This window comes from Balearica regulorum, chromosome 7, assembly GCF_011004875.1.
Source record: "Balearica regulorum gibbericeps isolate bBalReg1 chromosome 7, bBalReg1.pri, whole genome shotgun sequence".
NCBI classification, from domain to species: domain Eukaryota; kingdom Metazoa; phylum Chordata; class Aves; order Gruiformes; family Gruidae; genus Balearica; species Balearica regulorum.
This window is the reverse complement of record NC_046190.1, coordinates 9,305,576-9,323,664: the sequence shown is the minus strand read 5'-3', so window position 1 is coordinate 9,323,664 and position 18,089 is coordinate 9,305,576. Positions and strand designations below refer to the sequence as shown.

The 18,089-nt window shown below is 39.4% G+C and overlaps 1 protein-coding gene across 3 annotated transcripts in view; it reads right to left on the bottom strand.

Moving 5' to 3' along the window:
* The window catches only part of ABLIM1 (actin binding LIM protein 1), a 217,852-nt gene that overhangs the window by 151,792 nt on the left and 47,971 nt on the right, over positions 1–18,089 (bottom strand). The window contains exon 1 of one of the 3 annotated variants that reach the window (XM_075757832.1): positions 5,841–6,035. The exons of the other annotated variants lie outside the window; for them this stretch is intronic. Coding sequence (XP_075613947.1) covers positions 5,841–5,880 — 40 coding nt within the window. The 5' untranslated portion in view covers positions 5,881–6,035. Of the gene's footprint in view, positions 1–5,840; positions 6,036–18,089 lie in introns of those variants that run through there. 3 annotated transcript variants of the gene reach the window in all.

The window sequence follows — 18,089 nt, the reverse complement described above, 5'->3', positions numbered from 1 at the left end:
CCAATGTTTATTTCAGACTAGTCATGGAAAAAAACCACCTTTGTCCTCGACTATTTTCAGACACAAAATAACAGCGTGTGCATTAATGGATCCGTCTATTGCATTATTACAAGATGAGGTGGCTCAGCATTTTATTTCCTGGCAGCACAAGGCTAATCTACTAATCTATAATGTGAAGAACACTGCACCATGTATTCTTACAGCAAAACCAATCCTTTTTACTTACACGTAGGGAAAAAACCCAACTGTAATTGCTGACAACTGATGCAATTTTGTAGGTAGGATATAGTGAGAGCTATATGAAATATAAATATAAAAAATGCTGCACCTCCAAGACTGTATGTTTGAACAACTGACTCAACAACACAATTCAAGTGCTTGTCTATTGCAAAGCTTATAAATAATCCCATGACTTCTGTGGGGCCGTTCACTTTGCTTGAAGTTAAAGAGATGCCTAAGCCACTCTAGGGAATAATTAGCAAAAAGGATCCTGGCAGAAGCTGGCGGTCCTTCAGATAGTCAGTAGGAAACTGTTTAGTTTTTTTTTTCCCTACACCTCAGCAATGCGTAGGTATCTTTTATTTAAACAGATATTTGAGAAGCAACTAAGTACTGTGGAAAAACATTTAAAATTTTTAATTTTCTTCTACTTACTTATGGTCTTCACTATGTAACAGTTCAGCCTGTAATAGCCTGTAAGGAACCTCTTAAAGAACAACAATCAAAATAATTGAAAAATCAAAACTAAATGATATTAGCTAGAGGCCCCAAGAGTCAGAGATGGTTCATTAAAATAGCTCCCCATTGTGTCTCATTTTCATTTTGCTTTTCCAGACAATCACAAAGGTAGCTTCAAGTAAGCAAAGACTTTCAAGACAAATGTAATTCCTTTAATCAGACGTTTTTTCTTTACTTTTCCTTTCTTGAACTTTGACATTTTTCTTCCAGCTGAGAGGAGAAACTCTTTGTAACATTCTCTTCGCAATGTAGACTTCACAGTAACTGAGACAGAAATAAGTTGGGGAGCAAAGAGATCAAAGTTGAAAGCTCAGTGTTCCTTCAATCCTCATATTTATTTCTTGTACCTTTATAAAGAGTGATGTGCTACAAGCATGACATCAAAGAAAGCACCACTCCTCTTGTTATGTATTAAAATAAACTGGATATTATTATACTCTCTCTTCTGACAAGTCTCAGGATTACAGAAATATACACAGCAGCTTTACTCAAATGCTGAACAAAGAAGAAACTCTTCGCTAGGTCATTGCAAGACTTCCTGAACATCTTAATTTAAGTTCCCCATTCTCTCCTAACAGTGGATCTTCTACTATAGATGTATAACCAGCACACATGATCATAAGAAGAATTAGGTATTTCTCTTGCTGCATCAAACTCTCAAGGTCTCCAACATCATAGCCATTCTCGGACCATGGTGTAACTCCAAAAGGATAACTTTTGCAGCCATACTGCCCTCTCCTAGCTTCAGTGAAGGCCTAGAGAAGATTCCTTCTGTGTAAAATAGGGACTAATTTAAGTACCTACCGGCAGCCAGTACAAACTTTTTGTTAATGTCCGTCAAAACTAAGAATAGGAGGTTACCTTTCTATATAGTGGAAAGTATGGCGCTGCTACAGGATGCCAGAAATGACATCAGATCAGTTAATCCACTGCCAACATTCCTACTAAAAGCAGCTTTAAACATGCTGTGTTGGCTAATCTTTGTTTTGTAATTAAATAAATCCTACAGCACTGCTGAACCCTTCCCCTTGTGGTCAGCACTATCTTCTGGTTAAATCAGCTGCACGCACACACACGAGCGATCAAGAGCTGTGTTAAAAACTAAGAAACTGTCAGTTAAGCAAAATTATGACTATGAACAGCTCACTTCTCACACAAGGATCACATTCTGTATAGGCAAAAATGAGGCCTGGACGCATCTGAAAATACATGGATGGGGCAGATGAAAGACTTGGAATTTAGTTCAATTTATTCATGACAAGAAATGACATATAACGTTCCATATAACTACTAGTATTTGATAAACTGAGGTTTTGGTCCTCTTGGGTATCCCATGGTCTCATTTTGCTTGTTTTTTTCTTGATAGTGAAGAGGAATCTACTCGAATAAGCTCTGTAATCTGGCACCAACAGGAAAAACAACAATCAGAGAAACACACCAAACTTCCAAAGCTGACAGGACATTAAAAAGGAGAAATGTGTCCCTGCCCTGATGACAGGTACAGCTGGGTTTGTTCTTCACCAGCGCCGCTCAACACAGAACAGGCCTTATCTTACGACATTTCCCTGGCATGTACAACGTTGTGAAGCTGTGCCTATCAAATCCTGTGAGAGTTATTCAAAGATAATACTAAATCAAGAGTCTTGATCCTGCAATGGAAGTGGAGGGCGTTCAGCATCTAGAAAGCTACACTTTTGGAATGCAAAGCAGGAAAAAAGGTCTCACAATACTGGGAAAAATTGTTCCAGTGGTGGTATCAACTATAGGAATGGTGAATGAGTCATATGGAATAGCTACAAAGAATCTCAGACCACTATGTCAACTGCTTGATTGATATTTACCATATTATATTTGCAACAACGATTTACAGCAGTTTTTCTTCAGCAAGAATTTCTTGATCTTATCCTGTCACTGCTTGACCAAATGCCGCCTGTTGAGGTTATTTGGTTTTGCCAAGGTCATGCGTGTTGTGGGCAGCTAACAAAAGTAGTTTTTCCAGCAGGTGAACTTTAAACAAGAGTGCAGGGGTTTAATTATTTTTAAATAAACCGTAACTAAGTCAAGATGGCCCTGGCCATCTTTGAGAGAGAATCTGCTGCTGCATGCTTACTCATCATCACAGAGTCTCTACGCTTCCTGGTACTTAAAATACATTAAATACTGCATGTAGACGGTTACTCCACAATGGGGGACCTGATTCTTCACTTTATGGAGAGTGCAAACAACTACTATCAGTGCATACTAGGAGGTTCGTTTGTTTGCGTTTTTAAGTGTAAATACTCCCTCAGTCTAGAGCAAAGCTTAGTTTTCTTTTATTTGTGTTGACGCTGCCACTGTGGTACTTGTTTAATATACAGATTTACCACTGACACAAATCAATGACCAAAAAAAATCCCTTTTCCAGCTAATTCAGCTTCAGCATCCCTTCTGGTATTAACACTCTCTACGCATCTTCAATTTTTTGGTAGGAGTTTTTCCCTGGTAAGATTTAGGAATAGTTCTGCAACTGAGAATAGCAAAACAACAACAAAAACAAAAATTAAAGAAAGTAGGCAAGCCAGCCAACCTGTCAGGTTGTGCTAATAAAAATTGATTGATGAATTTCTTCTAGCAGTACTGAGCAATATTTTGAGATGAATCAGTTAAAACAGGTGCTGACCACTACAGGATTTATCAGTAGAGAACCTTATGTTATAAACATATGTTGTGCATATTTTCAGACTGAAACTAGTTGGCAGCTTTCAGTTATTTCCTTTTTAACTATGAATGAATTACAAGATAATGCATTATTTTGTAGTGGTTTTCTGATTTTTTGTTATTGAGTTTTTTCCCCACATTTATGCTTCCTTTGGAATCCAAACCCTCTCGGTACTTTTCCTAGAATCAATTAATTGATTCTGAAGAAGTAAAAAATTTCAGTTCTCCAGCTGCTTACTGGATTATCATCAGAATAAGGTCAGGCCTTCCAACTCAAAATACACAGTCGACAAAAAGAACCAGTGGATCATTTTTCCAGAATGTGAAAGCCAGCACGTGAACCTGATTAAAAATGAAAATAAACCAAACCAATCTGTCTTCATTACCCACTTTAATGAAATGACAAATAATTATCCCTAAAAGTACCTCTGTCTATATATTAAGATTTCAAAAGGGCCAAACTCTCAACCTTCTCCTAACGCTTGGGAAGAGAAAATGCAAACACCGCGAGAGTAGCAGGGATAAGTAGATCTTCTCTCCTGTGCTTCACCAGCGTGGCAGTCAGGAGTTCAGCTACTAGGACCCAACAGCGAGAAGAGATTTCCAAAGCCTCACAGGAGATCACCTGCACTAGCCAAAGCAGGCAGAGGTATCAGCAAGAATTCCCCAATTCTCAGCATATCTGGTCAGGTACAAGAACCAGCTATTCAGCCTCAATATAACGCATCCCAACAGGACTTGGACAAACGTTCGTTTGATGCGTACGTTCACGTAATGATACGGTAGTTTCCCACATCACAATGATATAGGAGCAGCTCATTTCAACCAAATGCTATTGTATTGTACTTCCGTGGAGATTAATTTATACTAATGTAATAAATCCAAAATAGTACTTTAAAAATAAAATAGTAAAGAAATGAGGAGGGAAAAAGAAGTAATTTTGCACACCTAATTCAGCACACATTGAGAGAAACAACAGAAATAGAACTGTTGTATCTAGTTCAACATTAGGTTAAGTGTTTGGCCTATGAAGACTAATTAGCAATGGAAAAAATATTTTTTGATGTTATAAACAGCTGGTAGAGAGTTTATGTTGTGGGTTTGGGTTTTTTTTTAAGGTAAAGCGGTACTTTTCATAAAGAGGTGTATGCAGTTTTTTAATATGTCTACCTCCGTATTTTTTAAGCTCCAGACCCATAAAGATAGATATCTGTGCAAGACATTGTTTTTAAGTGACAAATATTGGATTAGACAATGCAAAGAAAAAAATAAGATTTACTTCTTCCAGCTTTAACCCCTGATGTCAAATGGGTACCCCAAGGGTTTATTTATCTGTCCAAGCATAACAGAGAAAGCAACTACCCACACTTGAGTTACCAAGAAAGCTAATTATATCTTTTTTTTTTTAATACTTACGCCTCTTCCCCCGCCTTTTGCTAAGATGTGGCATAAAAAAAGAGAAATGTTTACTAAACAAACTGAGATTTGCATGCCTCTTGGATGCAAAGAGTATCCACTTGGTATCACTTTGCTGTAACTCACCACCAAAACTGTGCTGAATGTGCTTTTGGTGTTCAGAAGCAAAGTGCTTTGAGTCTAGTAACCCCTTGCAGGTTGCTACACGCTGGCATTCTGTACTGCACAGTCATACCTGCAGCACCTCTGAACAAGGAAAAAGCACTGCTCACCAGCAACAGCTGCTCGACGTCCTGCGCAAAAGCAAACAGAAATGACAGACGCTTGCAGGACAGCCAAGAACTTGTAGGTGTGCTCAGTCAGTAAGTCACAGATTGTACAATGTTTCCTCAGGTTAAATGCCAAAGCAAGCTGCCCTCAACAGCACCCTAAAACAGATCAGTTATCAGCTTTTTATTCAAAGCATTAATTAACAATACTTTGAACTTTTACGCCATCTTCCATTAGAAAACTCCAAAACCTCTTTACGCCTACCCCACAGCAACAGCACGCTGTCATCACCTTTACCTAGAAGACAGAGAAACTGCAAAACAGAGCAGCGAAGTACCTCTCACAAAAATACACGTGGAGTCAGAGCTGGATAACGAGCCTGTTTAATTCCACCGAGTTGTGCTCTGCTCCTTATATTAAAAATATCCAGTCCAGGGGAGAAACACATGGATGCATACACACGCTGCGTGGCCATGTAACAAAGTCCACTGTTCATAAAACACACCAGACTGAGAAGGTGTTTAACTATTAAGTCAGTAAAGAAACACAAACTAAAACAAAGAAATTGCTCTAACAATAAATATCCCAATTTCAGTCCCACAGAACTTCCTCAGCCTGTTTTCCTTCTGTAAATCCAAGAACTAATGCCCTGTGGATGGCTTAACCTATGTAATTTATCAACAGAGATTCACACAGCAGAGCTATAGCCCAGGACAAACCTTTGCCGTTTGCAGAGCCCTGATGTATTTCTAGTTCCATTTGTGCTTTCAAGCAGTAACGTTTCTGGATCTCAAAAGCTACAGCCTTTCCGAGTACAGATGGCAAGCTGGAGGAACAACCAAGATCCTTCAGAGGTGGCTCACTCTATGGCTTTACTCCTAGTATTTCCTGGGTTGAACAGTAGTGAAGGGAGTGGCTGGAGCAGAATAGGTGTGTCTGTGTTCCCAAACAGTTTAAAGGAAGAGTGAATATTTTCCTCTAGATATTCCATTAGTCATCAGGACCATGGTGTGTTGTCTTTCAAACAGTGACATGGTCCAATGTATTGACCATCTAAAGCAGCTAATATTATTGATAACTTACTTTTTCATACAAAAGGATCCTTACCAGCCTCAAAGGCTGACTGCAAACAGCCTTGATTTTGTCCTGAGACTGTTTTCTTTCTATTTTACTCTGTGTTTCATCTCCACTGCTTTTCTTTTATGGATATATTGCACCCAAACAAAAGAGTAAGAGCCTGTGGAAGATGGGGATCAAAGAAACACTGCTACCACTTTCCACACACACTTACAGCAGGGAAAGCCAAAGCCCCAGGCATCTCCCCCAGGTTCCCACAACACACCACATGGACAGAGGCAATGAGGCTGATTAAGTGTAGACTTCCAGGCATCTCTTTCCACGCCGTTGTACATATCCAGAGACAAACTGTTCCATGAGCAGCTGAAATAATTAATTTTTTTTTTTTCCTGAGAGATTTGTGTCCAACATCCTCAACACCCATCGGGTTTTCCCTACCTCTATGTAATATCCTCTTGGCAACACCATTCCCAGAAAAACTTTCAGTTCCCTTCCACGTGTCTGCTTCCTGGGTTCCTCTCCATGTCCTTTAAATCCATCCACAGACCCGTTAAGTTTTTCTTCCTTAACTGCTTCAATTTCCACCCATACATCCTAAACTGCACACTCTCTACTTCCTCATCTTTCTCCTGTACCCCAACTACCGGTTTTGTCTTTAAGTTTTTTCCCTGAAAGCAGGAGAGAGGGAAGGCTACAGAGCAGTTGTATAACCCTCATGTCCTAGGAAAGGAGGCCAAAAAGCAGCCAAACACAAGGTGCAGAAGCTGGCTACTTGCAGCCCTCCCTAGAACATACTGTACTCTGCGCATTCTTATGGACTGAGAGATGCTGCTGTAACAAGAATCCCATTTTATTCCTAAGATTTCACTTTAGATGACACTCCCCACACACTATTTCTCCTCTAAACATGTATGAAAAGATGCCAGAAACATACAAAAACTTTTGGGTTCCTGGGTGGGAACTGCTAAATCAAATCGAATTTTTGGCCAACTACTTTTAATTCCCTGCTTCAAACACTAAATCCTGAATTTCCTGAACTCTTGACTTCATTTTCCCAACAATGAATCGTCATCTTCTCAGCCAGCTTGTTAAAAATATACACTCATACAGACCCACAGACAAATGTAAACACAGGCACAGAATCTGGTCTCTCTACCTTTCTTCTCAGTCTGGCATTCTCCTCCTCTGGCTTTATACAATTTATTTGCTGCCAAATTAAGTGGAGTGCAGGACAGGGTGTTCATTCCGTTTGGACGTCAACATGCCTGACTGAAAATGATTAGCTCATCAGAAACACTGCTTTCTCTCCACCCCCATTCTTCCTTTTAATAATCAAAGCTCTCCACACTTTAATTACCATTACTACCACTCTAATGTGGTAAGCAGATACAATTATTCCTGTTCTACAGACAAAAAAATAAAGCACTGCATTCCCAAGAAGTGTTGACCACTCGCATTCATTTGTTTGATTTACTCTGCTCCTAGATACAACTGTGTATTGTGTATCATCTGTCTCAGATAAAATGGTGAAGAGGAGCTCTATGGGTCCAGAAATAAGTTCTTCTGTCCTCAGAGACAAATTCCTGGAGTATGCCAGTGTGACTTCTGCAGTTAACCACATTTATAACATTTTTGTTTAGGTGAAGAGATGAAAGAGAAGAAAGATGAAAATGATTCAATATGCATCTACATATTGTACAAGTCATCACGCTCACAGTAGCTATGTATTATTAGTAGCTACAGCATTAGACGCTATATTTGAGCCACATATTAACTTAAGTCTTCTATGTGGCTCTGTATGTACATACACATCATCTCTGTAATACAACTGACTATATGTTGATTTTCATCTGTTAAATTAACTGAGTGTACCTAGTAGTTCAGTACACTGTGTGAGAAGTGATCACTTCTCACACGTTGTACCAGTCCTGAGTCTCATCTCAGTAATTTCTGTACATGTTTCCTAACGCTGAAGGTCTAGCCTCCAGAAACTATGGAGAGTTCAAAATCTGCCACTGTGCTGTCATAAACATTGTATGTTGTTCCCATGAAAAAACAACACGCAAATCTCGCCAAGTGACAAGACTTTGAAATACTGCAGTCTATTCTGCTCAGCAGAGAGATGTTTTTCTTGGCTATTAAAGCTCAGCAGAGACTTGCTGGCTATTAGTTCTCCAGCAATTTCATCGGATTTAGCTTATTCCATCCTACACAGTTCTCAGGCTTATTGTTATTCCCACAAAGTGATGGAGAAGAATAATCAATCCTCGTGCTGCAAGGGATATGCAGAACTACACTGGTGCCAGAAACCAGAAAGACAACAGTGTTCTCCATGACTCCATTACGCAGACCAACAATCTGACATCTCCTAAATTTAAGAGTTCATTTGTGTGCTCTTAATTTTCTTTTAATGCCTTTTTTTTCCTCCAGACTTCATGTAACCCAAACAGAAGCACCCACTACCCACTATCAGAAAACCTACTAATCGAGAATGTTATCAGCCACTTCAGCCAGCCATGGATTCATGGGGCAGCACATTCCTGTTGTGTCTAGTGGGAGACACGCAAGGCATCACAATTTCTCCTTCGAGTTTTAAAAGCAGTTCTTCCTAGACAACAGTAGACCATTTTAGCTCAGCCTGCTCCCTGGGAGATTTTATCCCTGTTGAGTTATTCTTTCCATATTACAGATGAGGAAAACACCAGGCCAAGTAAGTGATCTGTCCAGGACCACAAAATTCTATGCCTGGCTGAGAAACTGAGTCCAGGTCTTGTGAATCCCAACCCAATGGTCTAGGCATTACACCTGTTTAAAGAAAATTATTTAAAACAAAACCACAGAAGAAAAGAAAAAAAAAGATACGTAAGGAGACCAGTAAGTTCTTACCAAAGGAAAACAACTTACCCTGTTCCTTCATAGCTTATATCCTTATTTCTTCTCACTCCAAGCCCCACATAAGAGAAAATGCCCCTACACAGTGTCTGCGGATGCCACAGCCTTTTCACCGGAGCTGGTTCATAAGTGACAGCAGCAGAACCAAGAGATCACAGGAAGAAAATTACAGGCAGACTCTTCCTCCTTACTTCAGCAATTTCCCTCACCTCTCAATCTAGCTGAGACTCCTGATTGCTACTAACTCTTCTTCTCATTTACAGCTTCCAGTGGTGACTCCTCCAGAATTTTTTCCCCATCCTGTGAAATTATTGCGTCACTGCCAGTGCCTCTGTCTCACAGCAGAAACAAATTTACAGTAACTTCCTCAGAGCTTGTGCACAGCAATTATTTTCAAGTGTAACTGCTTAGAACAAGTGTTATGCCATGTATTCTGTGCTCCAGAAAATGAAACTTTATAGACATATAAAGTGTAGCCAGGCAAACACTCCTTTCTTGTGCATTGCTAATTGCATCTTAATTATAGCATTTTACATGTATTTATGCACCTTTCATCCTAGTGTATCCCAGAGCATTTTGTAAACTGTCACACGGTTTTAAAAGGAGGCCTATATTAATACAGAACTACTAGTACCCAGACATCTCTAGAATCCAGTGCAGCAGCCTGTAGATAATAAATTCATTATGAACGAGATTTGAGCCAACGGCAGAACACTGAATCTCTGTAGTTAGATAAAGACCTTCCCTCCCTCTTCAGACATCATTTGAAATTCTTGCATATCCATTTCATTTGATGATCTCAATGTTTTAAAAACATTAATTAACTTGTACAGTATTTTAATTAGGTAAGGCATAAATAAAGATATAAAACCTGCAATGCCTCTGCTAGTAGTCAAGAGGAAGTGCTTAAGGGAAAAAGCATATGAACCAGGCCAAATATTGAGCGATCCTTCTAGATTCTCTCTCACATTGCAGCAAAGCGGTGGTTTGGCTGGAGACTGCCTCCAGATCAGTGTTTAACAGCCAGCAATGCACCTATTCTCTATATTTTTATAGAATCATAGGTTAGAAGGGACCTTAAAGACCATCTAGTTCCAACCCCCCTGCCATGGGCAGGGACACCCTCTACTAGACCAGGTTGCCCAAAGCCCCATCCAGCCTGGCCTTTCAAATTCCTTCTGAATACCTCCTTCCTTTTCATTGCTTTACACTCTGAAGAAGTGAGCACCATCCTGTATTCCAATGCTATATGAAGAAACAGTTACAAAATAGCTTTTTTTTTTGCTTTTAGGCCTCTCACCTGCTGATTTGATCAGATTGAGGCTGAAATTCTTACATCCTCAGGAAAAAATAAAATAAAATAAAATATCATTCTCTACAGGCTTTCTCTGCACAAAGATTGTAGAATATTTTGTTGTGTCTCTCAACACCACTCAGTTTTACATTTAAACAAACATAGAAGCCAAATTTTTCCAACAAAATAATCTGAAACAAGACTTTACATCTGCAAGAATACAAGCTGTTTATTTTTAGACGTCTAATTTTAGGCAGCTAGTTTTAAAAGTTCCACCCATAGAGAGGCGAAGTTATTTTCCGAGGTCACACGTTGAGCTAGCGACAGCCCTGATGAGAAAGCCCAGGCATCCTTGTCCTTACAATCATTATCAGAAGGCAAAGAGAAGGAGTAAATTGCATGTTCCCCAACAAATCCATGCAGGAAGGAAGGAGACTGAGTCAAGTCTACTGGGATTTCAATGTACGCTTGCAAGAAATGCAAATACTCGGGTTCTGATACACTGAGCCTTAAATAGTTTCCAAGACTAAAATGGCAGTCTCCCATTATACTTCATTTAAAGATTTACTTAACAACTTCATCTTTCCTTAAGCCAAGCTAAGTGTTTGCAAAGCTACAATAACATGTAACCTCCCTCTACTTTTCCACACTCAAAGGTAGCTCGGGAACTTGCTGATACTGATTGCTTTCCCCTGACTCAGCTTTTAATTCAGGCGCCGGGCAACGGATCACAAATGGATAACATGGAGATAAAACATTTGGCAGACACTTGACTGTCATATGCTTTCTGTTGCCAAGAAACAAAATAGGACCTACTAAAATCATCTCACTAATTAACTTTTCTATAATTCTATTTTTATTGGCATCTTGTTGGTTAATCAAATGCTTTTTCTTTCAGAAGGAAAGTGTGTTAAGCTTAGAGTGACTTTTAGTATCAGAGACTGGCATTTAACAGATCCTTACAATAAGTAACTGTGGGCCAGATCCTTAGCTAGTTCTGGTTGATTCTGCTCCTTGATACTAAAAAAACCAAACCACTTTTCTCTTTGAGAAACATGATGTTAGTGGAGGGATCACTTTATATCAGTTGACAATCTGAATCCTAATTTCTTACTATCTTTTTTCCTTCAACTTTGAGGAGTTACTAAACGATGTACTGCAGTACCTAAATCCTCATCTGTTTTTTCAGACATTGCCTTTACAAAATTTACTACCGATTTCTTTGAATGGTCCTAATTTTATACAAGCTGGTTGCAAATGTGATCCACTTGCCAAAAAAATCTCAAGGAAAAGAAAAATATTTACATTCTGTCAGTAGCAGAATAATATTCACATCCTTGATTTTTTCAAGGAGGACGCTTAACCCTCAAAGAAGTCAGCTAAGACCTAAATGAAAGGCCTGGCTGAAGGATTAATTCACAATGAGTAATAGCTGTAAAGACTGTCAGAAAGCAAAAAACTGGTCTCTGTTACACTGACATAAAGCCCAGGTCTGTAAGCACTGTACATGAAAGAAAAGTTACTGATGCTCACACATGCATCTTGCACAGGTGAAAGTTTGCTACAGCAAGCTAAAACAGAGCAGAAATGCAAAAGACAACTTTCAGTGTATGCCATTGCAAGCACAACAGCCTTAAAAAAGATGACAGTTTAAACAGTGCCTCCATTTTTCCTGTCCACTTTTTTCCTTTAATGTCAGTAAAAACTTTTCCTTATGTTCTGCATGTTGTTCAGACTGAGGCAGGGTTCTGTTTGTGCTCTGCAAAAAGGCACAGAAAAACAGGGAAGTAAACCCATCTTTCTCTATAAAAACCTGCATGAAAATGTAGAAGTTACTAGCCCACAGCATAAACAGTGATAGGCAGAAGTCAATATTGCAGATGTTCTTCTTCAGCCTTAACAGAAGTAACATTATCTATGTCAGGATTTTTAGTATGATACATGGAAGTTTAATTAATTTACCAGTGTCTTTGTGATATTACATCTGTTGCAAGAATGAAAAGGATATGCTAATGCAATCTCTAAAGTGAAAACTTCACTGTTCTTTTCTATAAGAAATTTAAGTGTGGCACTGAGCAGAAAAATATCCTACCCAGATGGAAGGAATGGATGCAACTTTCCAGTGTATCATGTTCAGTAGTCAGCAATCGCAGGCTGAAACACCACACAATTCCTTACAAAACTTGATCAAGTTCCAACTTCAAATTCGTAACATTTACAAGTTCCACTGGAAGGCTGGTCTAAGAATTCATTTTCTTCTAGTTCCTACGCTAAATTTGTTAATGGGATGTTCATGATTTTTTTTCTTGTGACAACATCATCCATTAGTTAAAATGGCTCTTCTCCCTTCACAAGTGTCATATACTTTTGGATGTATGTCCTGACAGGTGCATTGTCTCTTGTGTTAGGCTGAAGCAACACATACTTGTTTAGAGACCTACTCGCCACCATCCTGTCATCGAAGCAAGGATCAACATTCTTCTCTACAGTCATTGTCCCCCCGCTGTAAACTCCTACTGTACAGCAAAAATCCTTCTTCTTAGTCCCCAAGCGCTCAAAGGTCTCTTATTTAGCAAAACTGAACTTCAACTTATTTCTACGATTTCCCTAAACTCCTCTGTACAAGATGCTAATCCCCACCTGGCACCGAATATGCCTCCCAAATGTGTGTCACCACTACACTTCATTAGCAGACGTCTATGTTTCTCTTGTCTACCTTACAACTCATGTACGAACTGTAATCTCTTCCACCTTAATTAGTAATTTCTCAAGAATATTCAAGTTTATGAATTAGTCCATCTTTCATTTGCCCTGGTTTATATTACCATGCCAAAAAAAAGACCTCTTATCAGTCGCTCTTGCACTAAGCTGTTCTGGTGGCTCTGGGAGAGTCAAAAGCATTCTGTACCCAGAGTAAAAAAAAAAAACCAACCCCACAATGGTTAAGTTCTGTCCTTAACAATTTCTTCAAAGGAGTGTTCAACTCAGCTGACACCCTCTACATTTCCAGAATAACAAAAACATTGTTTTAGGAGAAAACAAGAAGTGTGGCCATTTTCATTTTTATTTCAATAACGCCCACAGGCTTCTACTGAGTGTAAGCACTACTGGGCTAAGATGTGTAAAAAACACACTAACATTCCTGTACCAATTTAAATCTGAACAGGTGAGATGATAACCACTGGACAAGAGACAAAATCAGGACATAGGAAGAAAGGAATTAATTAGTCTAAATTTGCACACCACAGATCAGTAGCAAAGGCAGACAGAGAACCTAGAGGTCTTAGAACGCTCTAGGCAGGAACCCACAAGACAGTTTCTTTGGTTTTGTTTGCTTGTTTGAAGTACAGATGCACCTGATGGGAATATTAAAAATGAGACCAAATGAACAATAGAGTCCAACTAAAAAAAAAATTTGTCTCGCTATGATAAATGGTGTTTGGATAAATCACCAAAATATCTGAAGACCAAGGCTCAAAAATCTGCTAGAAGGGGCAAATCTGAAAGAGTTGAAGGCTTTTATAGTCCTCCATGTGCTTTCGGTATAAAGCACAGTTGATGATAAGGCAAGAACACTGCAAGAATTCAAATGATGCCTTATAACTTTTTTTTTTGCTGCAAGGCAATTTTTATCACAGCCTATTGGAATATATTAAAAATTATTTCATTAAAATTTTATTACCACTGAAATTACTATATATGAGATTTGACTCTAGACCAAGAAAATTTTCTTTCTTATCACAGTGATTAAAGGAAGGTGATACAGAAACCTAAACAAGAGGGGGGTTTACAACCTTAAATTCAACACCTGTACTGTCAATAGCCTCACTGGAAATATCAGGATGTTAGCCGCAAGTGAACAAGTAAATCCTGTTTGGGGTTTGTTGTTGTTGTTTTGTTAAGGTAAGCAAAGAAAACAGAAAGTGCTACCAGAAGAGACCTCAGGAGTAACTGCACTCAGATACAAATAAGCAGTAAAGAAAGTTAAACAGTCAGAAATATGCAGGATTAAAATCAATAGCAGGATTAAAATTGATAGAGGTTGTTAACCCAAAAGAGAAAGAGATTTATTCTTCTTTTAACTCACATTCACATGCTTTTACACCTGCAAGTTTTATTTAGAAGTAGGGCAATAGCATTTGCTTCTAGTTAAAATGCATAAGGGATGCGTCACAGTATCAGTGGTTCTATTTATTTATTCATTATCTGTGTTTCAAAGGACACGGTTCTCATGTTCATTCCTACTTGCTGCTTCTAACCAGTAGTTCCACATTTCTATTCCTATCACTCAGTGCCCCACGTACTATAAACCACACACTAGGAGCAGAGAGCTCACCTGAATGCAGCTCCTTTCTCCGTTCTGCCCAAATTTTCTGCTACAGTAAGCAGAATTCTGGCCAGGACTTACATGTGGGACAAGAGACCAAAGATACAGAAATTCACATTGACCATCATTCGACAGCTCATTCACCATCAGGAGGACAGAGATTAAAAGGAAAAGCCCTGTCAAGCAAGAGCAATGCTTGGGGGATGGAGAAGGAGATCATGGCTTATGGGAATGCTGAAACTCTTCCGGTGTTGGATTCTACCTTATGGCTAGTGCTTTATTTTACAAGCAGCCCACCGATATCCTTCCTTTCCCTTAAGATATGAGTAAGGATGAAAAGATTTCAGCCTAGAAAAAGTACAGCCTGTGCTGACTGACTGCAGACCGCAGTGCGTGGACTGGATTGCTGAAGGGCTGGAGCCCCTGCATTCAGCAGCCTGCCGCCATCAGAATCCCAGAGACTTAGAAGAGAATCACAGAATAAATCAACCTGGAAGGGACCTCTGGAAATCTCTACTTCAACTTTCTGCCCAAAGCAGGGCTAGTTTCAAGACCAGATCAAGCTGCTCACGGCCTTTTTCCATCAACTTCTGAAAATCTCCAGAGATTGCACAACTTCTCCAGGCAATCTTATCAAGGGCTCAGACACACTCATTGTGAAAAACATTTCCTTCTATTTAGCTGGAATTTCTCTTGGTGCAATTTGTGACTGCTGTCTTCCGCCCTTTCACTGTGCACCAAGGAGAGTCAAGGAAGGGGGCTATATAGAAAACATGGATCTGTTCAGGTAGCTGAAGCCAGCAATTATATCTGCCTTAGCCTTCTCTTCCCCAGGCTACACAAAGCCGGTTCCTTCAGCTTTTCCACGTAGGTCACAAGCTCCAGATCCCTAATCAGCGCTCTGCTGCAGTTGCTCATTTGTCAGTATCTCTCTTGCACAGGAGGCTGGGGGTAAAACTGGGAAAAACTGGAAACCATTCCAGAGGAAGCTCTCGGTGCTGAACAGCAGGGAGTAATCGCTTCCCTTGATCAGCCAGCTACGTTCTTGCAAATCTTGTAAATCTCACTCCACTCTGCAGTAAGGTTTCAGTGTCATAAAGGCACACTGCTGACTCAGATTCAACCTTCCCATCCCAACCTTTTCTGCAAAGGTGCTACCTGGCCGGCTGCTCCCAGTCTGCTTGGTTATCCCATCCAACGTGCCACGCTGCGTTTGTCTGCCGAATGTCATGAGTTTCCTGCTGGCCCATTCTTCCAGATTGCTTAAGTTCCTCTGAATGGTGGCCCTCCTCTCCCTCCCGTGCATTGACTGTTTCTCCCAACCTGATATCATCTGTGAAGATGCGAAAGGCGCATTCTGCCCTACCTTCTAGGTCACTGAGGAAGATGTTGAACAGCAGTAACCCCAGCATCAAGCACTGAGGTACGCTGCTGGTCACAGGCTGCTAGGTGGATTTCAAAACACTGATACTTTGAGCCTGAAGGTCTAGCCGGTTTTTCCACAAATTTTGTAGTCCACTCATTTGGCCCATAACACCCAGTTTGACTACAAATATGCTATGTGAGATCAATTTCTTTGTGTACTGGCTTGGAGAGTAGCGAGCACACTCAAGTTCAAAGCTGCACCCCCACTACACACCAAAGTCCAGACAGAACAGGTTAAAGGGTGGTCACCACTGGATGACACTTTGCAGTTGTTTGTGCTAAGAAAAGCTGTTTCATCATTTCAGAAGCCTCAGGTGTTCACAAGCTTTTATCCCAAATAGAAACGATCAACGCTTGGGTCACCAACTGGCAATTCCTCCCTTTCCCCTGTATTACTAGTAACAACTTACTCCTTCTGACCATTTTTTTCCTATTCTGTTCACTAAAGGGATACCAGCAAGGCCTTTTAACCTCTCATTCTCCTATTATTAATTAACCCACTCTCCTCAAAGAACAGAGAGCAGCTAAGATGTGGTTTGTTTCTTCTATTTAAAGAATGAGCTGTTACAATTAGCCACCCATCCCAGATGAATCAGAAAACAATTCCACTCTTTGGCACCTGAGAACCCATGGAACAATTTTATGAACAAAAATTAATACAAGCCAATGAGATTTAGCTGGCATTTAACTGAGCACTTAGCAATTTATGTACACAATTTATAACACCCACACAGTAATACTACTAATTTTCATCATGAGTTTCACATTCGTTCCATGACAAATCAAAAGTGAAAAAAACCAACCACCCCACAAATCGTTTAGCCTTTCAGCAGGTTGTTTATGTACGATGACGGGAATCAGAAGCCTAACTCAAGGTCAATTGTGTTGCCAAAGAAAAGGCAGTTCGAAACAAATTCCACCTAGAGTAAGTCTCTCTGATCAGAGGTTTGAAAGGCTGGATAACACATACCTTACAGACACCTACTCTGGAAACACAAATCCTTTGTTCCACTCTGAGCATTGTCCTTTTTATGTAGACACCTTTACATGGATCACATTCTCAGAAGCTCAGTTTCCAGATAGCTTTATTATAGCATCACTAATTTTTCCAGCTCAGAACTATTTTCAGCTTCAGACCAAATGCTATTTTTAATCTTAGACTCTGGCTCATTGCTAGGCTTAATTTTATTGTGTACTGAAAGATGCATTTTGCATTGTTCTCATGCTTTTCAGTGCCAAGAAAATTCTCCTGATGATCTCTGAACTAAATTTACAATTACTATTCTTTTTTTCATCAATCTAAAATAATAATAAACTATGTGTTATCCATTAATTAAAAAAAAAAAAATCAACCAAACCTTAAGTGCTGTATTGAGTATTATACACCAAATTCAAAAGATAGGAGACTTAATTTTCCTCATTACCGTATTCCAAGAGGCACCAGAATACCTTATACAACTGTCTTTTAAAATCTCCAACTGATTTGACCATACCAATTGCCCCCTCACTTCCTAGTCATCTGTCTCGGCAAACATAGACATACATTTCATTGTTATCATCAATTTATTTGCAAAGCAGTAATTCCTGGAATTCTGGAATGAGAGTCCCATTTTCCAAAAAGTCAGATTTAGCGCATTTGAGAGTAGAAGCAGTTTCCAAACTATCAAATGAGTTGGGTCATCACAGAAAGTCATTCTTACTGCTCTTCAATTATAATCACATAAGAAAAGAAAAAAACAATCTAATTCTGGGAATAATCAGCAGTTCCTATGTCCTGATATGCATTTTACACTGTCAGCAACTAAAAGCACTGCTCCTCTGTGCAAATGGTGTTGCTTTTGGGTTAAACCACACTAAAACCAGAAAAAAAGCTCAAGTGTTTCTGTCCCGTTGAAGTTTTTTAAAAATAAAACACTTCTAGCATATGATGCAGTTAAAGCAGATGAAAAATCC